Source organism: Ochlerotatus camptorhynchus, unplaced genomic scaffold (assembly GCF_037179485.1).
Source record: "Ochlerotatus camptorhynchus isolate MF236.1 unplaced genomic scaffold, CSIRO-AGI_Acam_v1.1 ptg000064l, whole genome shotgun sequence".
NCBI classification, from domain to species: Eukaryota; Metazoa; Arthropoda; class Insecta; order Diptera; family Culicidae; genus Ochlerotatus; species Ochlerotatus camptorhynchus.
The window spans coordinates 211,759-227,806 of record NW_027040554.1 but is presented as its reverse complement, the minus strand read 5'-3'; the positions used below and the strand labels follow the sequence as shown (position 1 = coordinate 227,806).

General features: G+C 38.8%; 1 protein-coding gene across 3 annotated transcripts in view; it reads left to right on the top strand.

The window, feature by feature from the left end:
* Positions 1–962: 962 nt before the first annotated feature.
* The window catches only part of LOC135697005 (unconventional myosin-VIIa-like), a 47,903-nt gene continuing 32,817 nt past the window's right edge, over positions 963–16,048 (top strand). For all 3 annotated transcript variants that reach the window (XM_065216547.1, XM_065216549.1, XM_065216550.1), the window contains exons 1-6: positions 963–1,085; positions 10,844–10,981; positions 11,083–11,205; positions 11,290–11,892; positions 11,953–12,465; positions 12,523–13,038. In XM_065216547.1, coding sequence (XP_065072619.1) covers positions 1,065–1,085; positions 10,844–10,981; positions 11,083–11,205; positions 11,290–11,892; positions 11,953–12,465; positions 12,523–13,038 — 1,914 coding nt within the window. In that variant the 5' untranslated portion in view covers positions 963–1,064. The remainder of the gene's footprint in view (positions 1,086–10,843; positions 10,982–11,082; positions 11,206–11,289; positions 11,893–11,952; positions 12,466–12,522; positions 13,039–16,048) is intronic.

The window sequence follows — 16,048 nt, the reverse complement described above, 5'->3', positions numbered from 1 at the left end:
ACACACACACATATTTGAATAGGTACGACCTGGTGCGAGTATAACCAGCGAGTGATCCATGGGAGCAATGTTTGTTGGGGTAATTTTCATCACGAAAGGCATGAAATGGATGCAAACCTCAACACCAGGCCCGTCGATGAAAAGTTTGCCCTGAATCTACTGGCAAAAAAAAAGAATCAAAACGCATACGCGATCACTTATCGGTCTCAACTGCGGAGCACGCTTCATCTGCTTTCCGTTCACTGTAAACCCAATTCGTGCTTTTGCCAATGCATTGTAGAACCGTTGCGCATCGACACCTGGTTAAGATGGAATCATTTTTGCATTCTTATATTGATGTGGCAAGCGCAGTGTTCCTCTGCAGAGATACTTTATTACCATTGGAAGTCAAGAGGATTTTCTCAATCGAACCCGGCGTCTCCGGCATTTTGACCTACTTTGAAAATACTTGATCCAATAGAACCATAGTTTGAGCGATTACACATTTCATTCACTAGTCCACTTTACGTAAACATCGAACTTTTTGGGCGACCCCTTAACGTCCATCAGCCTGATTATAGTGAGGATTGATGATGATAAATAAATTAGAAATCTTTTCACTGAAAATGTTTTCGGCTATGTACTTTAGAATGTATTGAGCCGGATATCCATTGATTATATTTTAAAAGAATGTACCTGATGTACACACTTCACTCTCCGCCATTGTCACCTATGCCGTCGTTGTTGTCATCATTCGGCTGATAACGTCCAATCGAACTGATAAGCACCTTAGATATCGAAAGCCACCGATAATGGCCTGGTGGTGCGCTACTGCTTCGAATCGGCAGGTTTTGGCACCAGTTTCCTTCGTATCTGGGCCCGAGTGGGACGTTCTTTTTCGGAAGCCGAATTCTTTTGAAGTGGAAAATCATTGTGACAGAGAGAAGATTGTGAGCTGATGATTCATGCAATAGAAAGGATAAATTCAACTTTATGATATGGAACCGTTGTTTAATGACGCCAGCAAAGTGAAGTGAATTGAGTTTGCATATATACTCTTGATTTGGTGATTCTCTAGAAGAAAGATGGATGCGAAAGAAGAGCTCGTAAGTAGCGCAACAATTTTTCAGTAGTTGTTAGCAAAATTGATGGTGTAACAGCAGATCGGCTCGAGAAAAAAAAAGCACATTTCGAGAAATATGTTTTTTTTTTTTTTTTCATAGAGAAGAAATCAATTATGATACAGGTGCAATCAACTGCCCAATCGGTGAGCCATATCATATGTTGATGACGAATGCAATGAACGGTGCTTATCGGGGCATGTAGATGGTGTCGAGCACCGTTGATAAGCGAAATGAATGAGTCGTCGATGAAGCCCAATCACTCGAGGCATTTCCGTGATCAATTACACTCGGGTGCACTGCCATTTTGATTGAAAATGTGCAAAAAGAAACAAACTCGGATTGATTTGACTTGATACTGTGTCAAGGTGATTGTCGGCAAAACCCAGACAAGGTGGCATCGATATGCGGTTCAAAATGGGTTTGGTTTTCTGTGACGATTCCAGGAGGGATCATGTATACATGTATTTGTATTGATATTACGTAAATAATTTAAAGCCCAACCTCCATCAAACTCGAATTTGATTTGAAAGCTCCTATTCCGTCCAACGCTGCTGGCTGAACATTTTGCACCATTATATGTGATTGATTAAAAAAACATTTCTTATCCAACGTGGAATGAGCAGAAGGCCTTTAATATTTATTGTTCTTCGTGTATGACGAACATTTATCAAGGATCCAATTTGTAAAGAAGGCAAACTTTACTTTGCGTCAACTGTCATTCTAATGCATAAGTCAGAAATTTCCAAAAGAGGAAAAAGAAAAAAAATGTTGGTGTTGCTTCAAATCTACGCTGTGTTGTAGGAATATGTGTTTCTAGTGATTTCACTTAGCCATGAAGCTATCACCAATTGCAAAAATGAGTTTGATTAATGTTAAGGTATATGATCCATTTAAAGATACGCGAATTTCGACTACAATGTGCAGATATCTTCATTGTGTGGTACTAATACTTGACAACCGGAGTCGATTATTAGTACAAAACACTGAAGAATTCTGCACGTTGTAGCCGAAATACGCGTATCTGTCAAGGATAATCAATTAAGGTAGTGGGATTAATTGGAAATTACTAATCCTTCTCTCTTTCTTTATACAGATATTCCACTATAGACGCCCACATCATCAGGGTTTATACTATCGAAATACATATCTATTATTGTTTTTTGTTGGAATTTATATTGTACTATTATTTTCATGATTGTTGAGACAGGTTGGTTTTTTAAGCGGGGCTTGAGACTTTGTGACCAAACGCTACGAAGGGGGAGGAGGTGTGTTAAAACATCGAAAAAATGCTACGTCATTTAAGTATCATCGTGAAGTAAATTCCAGTCTGTTAAAGATTATACTTAAGGCCTTCAGACTTTTTTTTTGGCGAACTGATAAGGCAAGGTGAAATTTATTATCTAAAGCTTCGCGTTCCGTTTAGACTAGATATGATCACAAGAAGTCTAATGCAGTTTTTCTTAAGGTGAATCAAGGTTAAGGGAAATCCTTATTATTACCAAGCACTCAATCTCAGGAATTTGATCAACTTGACAAGTGTGTCTTTTTTTTTTAATTTTACGGTGAATGGATTTTATTGGATTAAAATTTCCAATAAAAAAATGGTTAAAATTCAAAATTATTTCAACTAAATTGATAGAAAATTCTCATAACACATAACACCCTTTAGGGTTTTTTTTTTTATATTACGTATTGCAAAAAAACAGATTTTAGATTACCCCTTATCACCCAACAAACATTGTAAGCTGAATAAGAGCTTATCCAGGCAAAAATGTGCTTCTTCAGTCGAAAAATGGCTTATTCAGCTTTTATTCAGCTCAAATTGTTTGTTGGGCATGCACATTCCCTGTACCTACTACATGGCGTGTTGCCATAACATCTTCCACCCCTCTTGCGTTGCGTAATATTTCAAAGGGCCCTCTACGGAATGACGCGAAACTGCCGAGATGGGAACCACCGAGCAGCTCGACATTTTATTTTACTGAATCTCAGTGAAAAACTTGCCGTTAGCTGAATCTCGGCAAGCTTTGTTAGCTGAATCTCGGCAAGATTTTTACTGAGATCCAGCATGCCGAGCTGCACGGTGTTTCCCATCTCGGGAAACAACATAAGGGAACGTCCATTAATTATGTCATGCAAATTTGGCCCATTTTCAATCTCCCCCCCCCCTTTCGTATATTTTTTGTATGGACCTTGAATTTTGTTTGTATGGCTTGTCACAGTTTCCAAAACCCTCCTTCCCCCTAAAAGTGTGACATAATTAATGGACGATCCCTAAGTGTGTATGTCTGTGTTTTTGATTCCGTTAAATATATTAAAGGCCTCACTCTTAGCTTTGTTAGTTGAATCTCGGTAATTTCGGCAAAAGCGAGTAGCTCAGCAACAAGTTTTACTCAGCCCCCTAACATCTAGACAGCTCCCACACATATGAAGTGTAGTTGAAAATTCGTGGTGCCTGGTTCCATTGTGGTGGCCGTTTTGATGGTGTATATTTTGAAAATGTTTTTGACGTAGGACTAGGGTTAACTACCCCATTTTTTGCCTATTAAGCATAACCCGCACTTATTATTTCTTAATCTAGCGCAGTTTCGCATGTCATGCAATATGCCATTCGACGGGGACATACTCCAGCAATTTTGTGGCATATAGTACAAATAGTGCACATAGTTAAACAACTAAGAAATTTAACTATTTCCTAACAAAGACATCACATAGTTGGTCCCAAACGAATCAAGCTGTTGCCGCATTTTTTTCGAACTTCAGACGTGTTCGAAAGGCTTCACAAGCAGCTTGCTGCCAAGGCTGGCTGCAAGAGCGCTCTAGACAGAGTAGCAGTGATGAAGCCACACTGTCACTGTTTGGGTACAGTTGCTCATCATGAGAAAGCATTGTGGGCCACCGTACGTTATTCAAGTACGTTATCGTCATGTCGAAGCTCACCCAAGCTCAAACTAGCTCACCGTAGACGTGGAGGTCTCAGAATTTTATTACATACTACAAATGGAATGGTAATGGTTCATTTTTCTTGGCAATTTTCTTGATGACATTGTCAATGTGAGAGTTGAACTTAAGTGTGTCATCAATAATCACGCCAAGATATTTAATCTCCCGAACGCGATCAATAGTCTCATCATCAATTACAACAGAGACGTTCTCATTTACTCGATTCCGCAAAATTACCATAAATTTAGTTTTACTTGTATTAATTTTTAACTGCTTATACTTCAACCATCTACTTAGAGAACGCAAATCTTCATTCAAGTGTAAAACGGCATCATCTAAATCCTTAGCTGCAATGAATAACACAGTATCATCTGCAAAAATATTAATGTCGCAAAATCGTAAAACACGTCGCAAGTCATTAATATACATAATAAATAACAGGAGCCCTAATACACTTCCCTGGGGCACTCCAAGGTTATTCCCCACGGGACTGGAAACAGAATCATTAAAAACAGTCCGTTGAGTTCTGTCAGACAAATAGCTTTCAAACCATTTACATGCAGTACTCGTAATTCCAAAGCGCTTGATTGATCTTAACAATAAGGGCCTAGAAATTTTTTCAAAAGCGCGTTTAAGATCCAAAAAAACAGCAACAATCGTATCACAGACAAACAGACATAACACATTGAATATTTCTCACTGTAAAACATCGTCGCTAAAACATTACCGCCATCTGTTGAGTACACTGTGGTGGGTAGCACGCTGAACAGATGGCGGTAGTGTGAAAACGTCAAACTCAAGGGAAATGACTATGCGCGCCACAGGTAGCGGTGCTACCAACTACGATACTTTTAAATTGACCGTTAAATGCTTGTTCGATGAACAACTTGCGAGTGTTATGTCTGTTTGTCTGTGATCGTATCTTTACACTCCAAGTTATTTTCCACTTCACTAATACCAAATTCAACGCGATTTCACAAGAATGACCTTCCCGATATCCCGATTGTTCTGGTATCAACAAACTATTACTATTTAAATACTCCAAAAGCTGGCCTTTAACAACAAGTTCTAAAATTTTCTCTAATGTGTGCAACATGTTGATGGGACGAAACTCTTCGGCTTTAATCGTTCCAGCAACTTTTTGAATACCCAAGTAACCAAAAGTTCCGCATTCAACGATTAAAATCACTTTCAAGTTCCGTTAAGTTCAAATAAAGTTCGGACAGAACTTTCAAGTTCCATAAAGTTCAAATAAAGTTCCGACAGAACTTTCAAGTTTCATAAAGGTCAAATAAAGTTCCAACCGAACCTTCATGTTCCATAAAGTTCAAATAGAGTTCCGACAGAACCTTCAAGTTCAATAAAGTTCAAATTAAGTTCCGACAGAACCTTCAAGTTCCATAAAGTTCAAATTAAGTTCCGACAGAACTTTCAAGTTCCATAAAGTTCAAATAAAGTTCAGACAGAACTTTCAAGTTCCATAAAGTTCAAATAAAGTTCCGACAGAACTTTCAAGTTCCATAAAGTTCAAATAAAGTTCCAACAAAACCTTCAAGTTCCATAAAGTTCAAATAAAGTTCCGACAGAACCTTCAAGTTCCATAAAGTTCAAATAAAGTTCCGACAGAACTTTCAAGTTCCATAAAGTTCAAATAAAGTTCCGACAGAACTTTCAAGTTCCATAAAGTTCAAATAAAATACCTGCCTTTAGAAATAACTTTCATAACAGTGCCAACTAAACATAGAATTGGTGTAGAGGACAAGCACCTTTTTTAATTTATTTTCTAAAAGTTCCGTTCGAGTTCCGCCAGAAGCTGCTTAGAATGCTCTTTAATTATGATACCGGAACTTTCAAGTTCTTATAACGACTTAAAAATGAGGCTGCTTAGAATTCTAAAGACCATCACCAACTAAGCTGCTTAAGCCACAAATGGCCTTTTATCAGAACTTTTGGTTACTTGGGTGGTTAGCGTTAGTAGATCGCATGCCGAATACACGGGTTCGAGTCCAGGAAATTACTTTTTAATTATTTTTTTTATGTGTTAATTGAATGTTGATGCACTGCATAAATATAAGAATTATGATTTATTCGGGCCACTGATCATTTAATATTTACGTACATTACATTTTGTTACTAATAAAGACTTGTGCGGATTGCTTCATGTGGCTTGAAAGTTCTGTCGGAACTTTATTTGAACTTTATGGAACTTGAAAGTTCTGTCGGAACTTTATTTGAACTTTATGGAACTTGAAAGTTCTGTCGGAACTTTATTTGAACTTTATGGAACTGGAAGGTTTGGTTGGAACTTTATTTGAATTTTATGAAACTTGAAAGTTCTGTCGGAACTTTATTTGAACTTTATGGAACTTCTGTCGGAACTTTATTTGAACTTTATGGAACTTGAAAGTTCTGTCGGAACTTTATGTGAACTTTATGGAACTTGAAAGTTCAGTCGGAACTTTATTTGAACTTTATGGAACTTTATGGTTCGGTTGGAACTTTATTTGAACTTTATGGAACTTGAAAGTTCTGTCGGAACTTTATTTGAACTTTATGGAACTTGAAGGTTCGGTCGGAACTTTATTTGAACTTTACGGAACTTGAAAGTGATTTTAATCGTTGAATGCAGAACTTTTGGTTACTTGGGAAAGTAAATTGGTACGCACAAAAAGACCTGTAATTCGTGAATCAATAAGTTTAAATAGTCCATTAATGACTGCTTTACAGTACTTTTATTAAAACTTCAAGGTTACAGCATTAGATGGTTACATTTCTCCAGTTCGAACGAAATGTCGAACCTTCCTCTTGATGGAGCCCATCAGCGTCCGCACAGTGGAAATGGACACGGAATCAGGGCATTTCTTCAATTTTTCCCGCATTTTCTAGATGTCCTTGACTGCCCCGCCGCTTCGTCTAAGTTGCTGCTTTGAAATTGTCCAGTATTTTTTGATTGGTCGCAAATCCAGGTAATTCGGAGGATTCATTAGCTTGGGGACAAAATCGATCTTCTTGGCAGCATAACACTCCAGAACCACCTTGGAGTAGTGGCAGCTGGCCAAATCGAGCCAAAAGATGACTTTGCCCCTATGCTTGCAGATGAACGGCAATACACGCTTTTTGAGGCATTCTTCGATGTAAACTTGGGATGTCATCGTAGAGGATGTGACGAATGGTTCCGTTTTCAGGCTAAAACTGCAAATCGATGGCCAAATCATGGCCTTCTTCGCAAACTTGTCGGCAAACATGAACTTGAATCTTCCCGGCTCATCCCCAAGTCCAGCCGCGGTGTAAATTTTTTAAAATCGAGTTTGACATAATATGTCATATTATGGTTCGTCATCGATCAAAGTGCAGCCTTTGTATTTCGTCAAAACACGGTCGTACAAGAGCCTTGCCTTGCCTTGCTCCCTTAGCTCAGTCGGTAAAGGCGCAGCTACAAAGCAAGACCATGCTGGAGATGGCTGGGTTCAAGTCTCGGTCCGGTCTAGGAATTTTTCGGGTTGGAAAATTTCTCGACTTCCCTGGGCATAGAAGTATGATTAGACTTGCCACACAATTATACCAATGCAAAAATGGTACAGGCATCGAAAGCTCTCAATTAATAACTGTGGAAGTGCATCTAAAACACTAAGTTGAGAGCACGCAATAAGCTAATATGCGATATGCAATAAGCTTGAAATGCGAAGAAGAAGAAGACAAGAGCCTTGCACGCTTTTTGGTCACGGAATTTGAAAGTTGCCATTGTACCTTCTGGCCACATGTCGGATCGAAAGACCGGGGTTGGCTTTAACGCAACTCAACACCTTGCTGCGCAGCTGACGATCCCAGGTTCCAGTTTTTTCTAAGGCTTTCGTTGAGCACTCGACAAACTGTTGTCTTCGGCATCTTCAGCACTTTAGCCAGCTTGGACCACTCCGCATTTACCGGATTCTTTCGAGTTCCATTTGACGTTATTTCTGATCGCGATCGACTACTCTGATCGAACTTGCACTAGTTGTTCTCTATAGAAGTGTAAACAAACCACTGTCAAATCTACTTTTAGTCAGCCTTTATAACCATAAGCCATATAGGGCTATGACAAGAGTTAGTGCTCATGTCACGACCCTCTAGTGGAAAAAGGAGCATCACTTAAGCTTTTTAGACTAGATGCTCCCAACGTACGGTACGAGATGTCAACGTTTCATCCGTTAATTGGATTCTGAAGCATCGTTTTTAAATCTTTCCCGTTAAATGCTGCACAGTAGGCCACTTGTTTTGATATTATCTGAATCCTTAGTGTGCAATTTATACAAAATAGACAAGACAAATTATGGAGGTTCACCTCTCATTTTCCAAGATGCTTTCGTGAACTGGCTGTGTTGCTGTTAGATAAAATTAGATTAGATCTAGTGTAATTTGAAGTATCACATGATGGGTTTTTGGTCGAACTCAGAAATAAATTGATGGCAACTGGTTCTTGGGCATTAGAGTTGTACGTGGCATGAAGATGGGTAATTATGGTGTTTTGTATCATTCTCCCAGTTCTAGTGACCAGCGTTTTGTTGAAGTTTTAGAGAACTGGCTCGAGACATTCCTTGACTCTTGTAAATTAAATATATTGGCTGGTGATTTTAATATTAATTGGCGTGATAACCATAATTCGAATCATTTGAAGCGTTTAGCTGAGTTTTTTTTTAATTTAAAGCAAACGGTAAATGAGTATACGCGTATTTCCAGTCACAGTAGAACTTTAATTGACCACGTTTATTCCAATTTTGATTCCATTTGTTCAGTTACGGATACTGATTTGAAAATAACCGATCATGAGACTTTAGTGATTAATGTCTTAGACCATGTTAACGATAACGATACTTTTGTAAAATTGAAGTGCTGGAGGAAATATTCGATTCAAGCTGTTTCGAATCTTGTTGAGAGAAGCCTGGATTTTCCATTCGTGGCCGGTAACTTAGATGAATCTACAGCTGTTCTTAATAACGCTTTGAAAACGTGTACCAATCAACTAGTTGAGCAAAAGTTTGTTTCTTTGAAAAACTCGAACAGCTGGTACAATTTGGATATTTTGCGTCTTAAACGGAAAAGGGACAAATGATACAAAAAGTTTTGTAGATCTAATAATGACAATCATTGGACTAGGTACACAATCGCGCGTAATAAGTATTCACAATCGATAAAGAAAACTCGTTGTGAATATGTTCAAAGGAAGATTGATCAGCATCAAAACAACAGCAAAGAGTTATGGAATTTTTGAAATCTTTATTAAAACCTAGTAATTGCAAACCGCGGTCCACATTAGAACAGTCAGAACAAGTCATTGCAGCTAAGTTTAATGATTATTTCGTAGATAGCGTTTCATTGATTAATCAATCTATTGAATTGGTCGATGAATCTGACGAAATAAAACAGCCAGTTAATAGTAGTTGTAGATTTGAAGTTTTTCACCCAATCACATTAGATGAACTTAGAGTTATTTGTTTTTCATTAGGAAAATCGGCTGGAGTAGATAATGTTGATGCTAGACCCAAGTAACCAAAAGTTCCGCATTCAACGATTAAAATCACTTTCAAGTTCCGTTAAGTTCAAATAAAGTTCCGACCGAACCTTCAAGTTCCATAAAGTTCAAATAAAGTTCCGACAGAACTTTCAAGTTCCATAAAGTTCAAATTAAGTTCCGACAGAACCTTCAAGTTCCATAAAGTTCAAATTATGTTCCGACAGAACTTTCTAGTTCCATAAAGTTCAAATAAAGTTCCGACAGAACTTTCAAGTTCCATAAAGTTCAAATTAAGTTCCGACAGAACTTTCAAGTTCCATAAAGTTCAAATAAAGTTCCGACAGAACTTTCAAGTTCCATAAAGTTCAAATTAAGTTCCAACAAAACCTTCAAGTTCCATAAAGTTCAAATAAAGTTCCGACAGAACCTTCAAGTTCCATAAAGTTCAAATAAAGTTCCGACAGAACTTTCAAGTTCCATAAAGTTCAAATAAAGTTCCGACAGAACTTTCAAGTTCCATAAAGTTCAAATAAAATACCTGCCTTTAGAAATAACTTTCATAACAGTGCGAACTAAACATAGAATTGGTGTAGAGGACAAGCACCTTTTTTAATTTATTTTCTAAAAGTTCCGTTCGAGTTCCGCCAGAAGCTGCTTAGAATGCTCTTCAATTATGATACCGGAACTTTCAAGTTCTTATAACGACTTAAAAATGAGGCTGCTTAGAATTCTAAAGACCATCACCAACTAAGCTGCTTAAGCCACAAATGGCCTTTTATCAGAACTTTTGGTTACTTGGGCTATTGCTGTGTATGGTGGTCTCCATACACAACAATAGGCTCCTAACGCTTCTAACGTTCAACATAGAGGTGAGGTTAGTGGGTGGGGCGCTTTTGCCTTCCGAATAGCATTCCCGTATTTAATAAATAAATTTGATAAGTCACAATGCACTTAAATTAGCGTTTCGACACAAACAATCCCAGAATTAAGAGTGGAATTTACTATGGAAAATCACATCGGGCGTTTTGCCCGCGCGCAATTGTCCCCTGTTCTACTCAATTTTCTTTCAAATGGTGATGTATCAAGCGCCTGCTGAGGTGCCTGCACTGTTAGAGGCTATTCCGAAGCACTTGTCCTTCAAAAGATAATTAAAAGGCAAGTGCCTGGAATCAAAACAATCAATAATGGAATATGAATGTCATTCATGAATGGTATCGTAGTTCGATAGACACATTATATCATACGACGTAAAATTCCGCTTCCAAAATTACACTACCCATTCAACAATAATTGTTTATATCTACAGGGCGAATGGGTATGGCTCGCGCCGAAAAAGATCGACGAATTCGAGGTCCCGTACGCGGGTCGGGTGCTACGGACCCATTCTGGCCAGACGCTCGTCGTCGATGACGATGGCCAGGAAACCTGGGTCAAAGACAATGAGGTAGGTCAAGTTCACTTAGGTTGATTAGCATTCGTGGAACTCGCCGGACCCCTTAGAGGATCATCAATCAAATGTTTTTTTCTCTCTCTATTTTCCTCTAGGTTATCAAACCGATTCATGTAACGTCACAAAGAACGGTGGACGACATGATAACACTGGGTGACCTACAGGAGTATGCCATTCTGCGAAATCTAATTGTCCGCTATCGTCAGAAGCAAATCTACGTAAGTTGATGGATTGCGATGGTATTCGCATCTGTTTTGATTATTTTTTGAGGATGCGATTATAGGTTCATTGATTTTCCGTAGACCTACACCGGTAGCATGCTGGTGGCGATCAATCCCTATGAGATTCTACCAATTTACACGTTCAACGAGGTCAATATGTACAGAAATCGGAAGATAGGTGAACTACCGCCGCATATTTTTGCGATTGGGGATAGTGCCTATCAGGAGATGCGTCGGGATGCGAAAAACCAGTGTATTGTGATAAGTGGCGAATCGGGAGCAGGAAAAACTGAGAGTACTAAACTGATTTTGCAATACCTGGCGGCGACAAGTGGGAAACATTCGTGGATTGAGCAACAGATCATTGAGTCGAATCCGATCTTGGAGGCGTTTGGCAATGCCAAGACGGTGCGGAACGATAACTCGTCGCGGTTTGGAAAGTACATCGATGTGCACTTTAATAAGGAGGGAGTGATCGGTGGGGCTAAAATTGATCATTATTTGCTGGAGAAGTCCAGGATTGTGAGCCAGAACAAGGGCGAAAGGAATTATCACATATTCTACTCCATGTTGGCGGGGTTGAACAAGGAAGAAAAGAAGCTGCTGGAGTTGGAGGATGCTTCAAAGTATCACTACTTGACGAGGGGGCAAACGCTGAACTGTGAAGGTCGAAGTGATGCTGGGGTAAGTTTGTTGGTACAATTTTAGTGTGTTATATACAAATATTTTTTTTTCATTCGGTAGGAATTTGCCGATGTCCGTGCTGCCATGAAAATGCTTTCGTTTACGGATCGTGATATTTGGTCTATCTTGAGTTTACTGGCGGCGGTTCTGCATCTGGGCAACGTCAAGTACAAATCAACCGTTGTTCAGAATATGGATGCCGTGGAAGTGAATGATAATGTGAATGTAATTAGGATCGTGAATTTGCTAGGAGTGATGAAAAATTCTCTAGTGCATGCCTTGACGCGCAGGACCAGATTCGCCCATGGAGAGAGGGTGGTTTCGCACATATCCAAGGAACAGGCGCTGGAAGCCCGGGATGCATTTGTGAAGGCTATTTACGGAAAGATATTTGTTATGATTGTGGATAAGATTAACACCGCCATTTATAAATCATCGCCAAAGTCGCGAATTTCCATTGGTGTTCTCGATATTTTTGGATTCGAACAATTCGAAACGAATAGCTTCGAGCAGCTGTGCATAAACTTTGCGAACGAGAATTTGCAGCAGTTTTTCGTGAAGCATATATTTAAGGTGAGTTGCCAATAATTCCTCGATTTGAGAGCTTCTAACCTAATTTTTGTTTTACAGATGGAACAAGAAGAATACACCCGCGAAGGAATCAACTGGACCAACATCGACTTCATCGACAATCAGGACGTGCTGGACATGATCGGAATGAAGGCACTGCACATAATGGCTCTGATAGACGAGGAAACCCGTTTTCCGAAAGGAACCGACATAACAATGCTATCGAAGTTGCACACTACCCACGGAACGAAGACAATCTACCTAAAACCGAAGTACGACAATGTACCTTCGTTTGGAGTGCAACATTTTGCCGGAAAAGTATTTTACAACGTGAATGGTTTCTTGGAGAAAAACCGAGACACGTTCAGTCCCGATATGAAGGAACTGGTGACGAAGAGCAGTAACGAATTTCTGGTCAGACTGTTCGGATCGGATGATACGTTGGACACGTCGAAGAGGTCCGTTACCCTGTCGCTGCAGTTCCGATCCTCGCTGGAAGCTCTGATGAGGACATTATCTTCATGCCATCCGTACTTCATCCGGTGTATCAAGCCCAATGAGTTGAAGAAGCCAAAGGTGAGACCATTCGCAATTATTTATGTAATTAAGAGGTTCGCAAGGTATGGTACACCCAACCGGGGGATGTAAGATTTGCTTACAATAATGAGGGATTCATCATTGCAGAATGGTAGTGGAGACCGCTTGAACGGAAAGTGAGATATACCGAGCTGCGGTCCAATGCAAGAAAATGGAGTGAAATTAATCATGTTGAAAAAAAAAATAGAAAAGATTGCCGACTGGGCTTGAATCACTAACGTTGCGATTATCAGAACTCAAGCTGAACATTGCATTGGGTCCTAATTAACATTGATCGATTCTCTTCGTCGACTTTCTCTTTCGCACATAACCATTTGTTGATATGATTGTCATATTAGATGCTAGATGAAAGCTTCTTTTATCGATCTTTGTGCTGAAAATACCTGGGAATGTCTTTACATGGCCATTGGGATACAAAGATAAAGTCGACAAAGAGAATCTGACAATGTTCAGCCAGGACCTAATGTAATGGATAGGCTAAAAGCGAATAAGAAGTCTCGATTTCGTATGCTTTTTCTGCTGAACGGAAATTGGAGAGAGTATTGCCAAGTGTGTGCGTCGTTCTACAATGTAATAAATAAAATGCATGACAAATGCTTGCTTGAATGATCGAAAACTTAGACAGAACACAAAAAAAAAATAATAAATCATTGCCTCCTCTGCAAGGTCAACTTATATGGAAATGGAACTAATGTGATGTGACGCAGTCAGATTTCTAAACAGAGGAAGACATTTTTTTAGGTTGGTTATTAGACCAAATTCCACAAACTGGGTCTTTATGCCAAACTTTGGATAATTATTTTGTCAAACAACATTATTAATGTTGCCAGACAACAAGGAGCCGTGTAAAAATATACAGAGATAGTATCATAGTACTACACGCAAACCAAAAAGTTATTACATTGAATGTTAATTACATTTTCTATCATTCTCCGCAGCGAATACTGTAGAGAATGATATGAGTTGACCTTGCAGACGATGCAATGATTTTTATTTTTTTATTTCGTGTTCTGTGTGCGTTTTCGAGTATTCAAGAAAGCATTTGCTATGCATTTTATGTATAACATTGTAGAACGACGCACACACTTGCCACGATTCTCTCCAATTCCCGTTCAGCAGAAAAAGCATACGAAATCGAGTTATCATACTATGAGTGCTTCTTATTTGCTTCTAGCCTATCGATGTTCCGAAGCATGGAGATAACATGGAGAAAGCACCGTTCTGATAATCGCAACGTTCGTGGTTGGAGTATAATCGGCAACCTTTTTTTTCTATTTTTTTTCGACATAATTCATTTCACTCACTAATACATTCCACATTCTGCGATGATGAATCCCTCATTATTGTATGAAAGTCTTACATCCCCCGATTGGGTGTATATATTGTGTCACAAGCGTCTACTGCCCATAATTCCTTTTCAGATGGGACAGTTATGCATTTATGGGTAGTATATAAGAGTGAACCATCTGCTGGAAATGCTATCGCAACGTGGGGCTTTAGGTAGTGATGAAAACGTTGCTAGAACTATTCCACAGCCGCAGTCAGTTTATGAGCAAAAGAAGGACGCACATTTTTTGCCTGTAGACTTGGAGGCATACTTCAAGTCTCCGCGTACATCGTACGGGTTAGGCAAAAGATGTGCGTCTAACTTTAAAAAAACTGTCGCATTAATGGCCCTTCGCTCATTTTCAACTTCTATTCAATTTTCATACTGCCGTACTCTAACGGAACTATCCAGCTACCCTCTTCTAAATATCATTCCCTAGCTAATAAAATTATCACACTAAAGCTTCATGTGAGCATTTCCTACCAACTCTAATTTCATACGTTATGGAATCAACCTTTGACATTAAGCATGAGACGTAAACAAATATGTGATGTAAAATTAAATTCTCCAAGTGAAAACAGTTCGTTAATTGACGAAAAGTACTTTTGATTGAGCTGAATTTTTGAATCTGTTATGAGTCAATTTTATTTCAGTAGGTACATTTCAGTCTCAGAGTACTTAAATCTAAATGATTTTTTTCTAAGTGTGCACCAAGGGGCAAGACAACTGTACTCAGAGTAAATATATTTGCTGCGAGTAAATATGAGTTGCTCATATTTACTCAAAAATGAACAAAGTAGTCTCGTATTTTTCATCGTAAGATATTCTGGAAACAACCACCACAGAATGTTTTGTTTAAATATTTTCAATTGTGAGAAAATTTAGTATTTTGCGTCAGATTATCAACTTTAATATATGTAGCATGATGTCCATGAAACGGCAATATTAAGCTTTCATGTATTAAAAGATCCAAGCTACATTGATTTTATCCCGGCCAGGGGCCTCTTTTGCCTTCTAGGGATTGATGATCTTCGAAGTGCTTCGTGATGTGGTGGTGTGATTTCAAGACCAAAGAAGTTGGAATTTGATCCAATATTATGAGAAGATTATTTTAGCTCATGAAAATTAATACTCAACATCTCAAAATCGATGTTGTTCTGTTGAATTAGTTTCTGGCATGAGGAGACTCAACATTACTAATTATTTATAAGTGAGGTGTACAGTGATCGGCAAAATTAAATTTACAAGCCTCTGTAATGGAAGATCGATATAAATCTCCAAGAATATTTTGCTAGAACAAGTCAGAGTACTGGTCAATTGTCTTTAGAAACTTGTGATCAGAAACGGGTTCAATGTTCACAGCCTGGTGTTGTTGTGATAATCCACATTTAGCACAAATGGAACATTAACGAATGCGGTCTTGTATGTAGCTGTAAGCATCCCAGTTCACAATATTTAGATTAGTTTTGGACAACTTCATAGTTGATTCTATTCCAACACTTACATGAGCGATCGTCAAAGGAATCCCTTCATCTCTTTTTTGTCATGCTACTTAGAATTGTTCAGAATCCTCCATTTGAGCTGACTGTAGTCCTCCCAGAGATTGTCTGGAATTTCCCTGGAGTTGTACGGAATCCTTTCTGTGATTGTTTGGGATCCTCT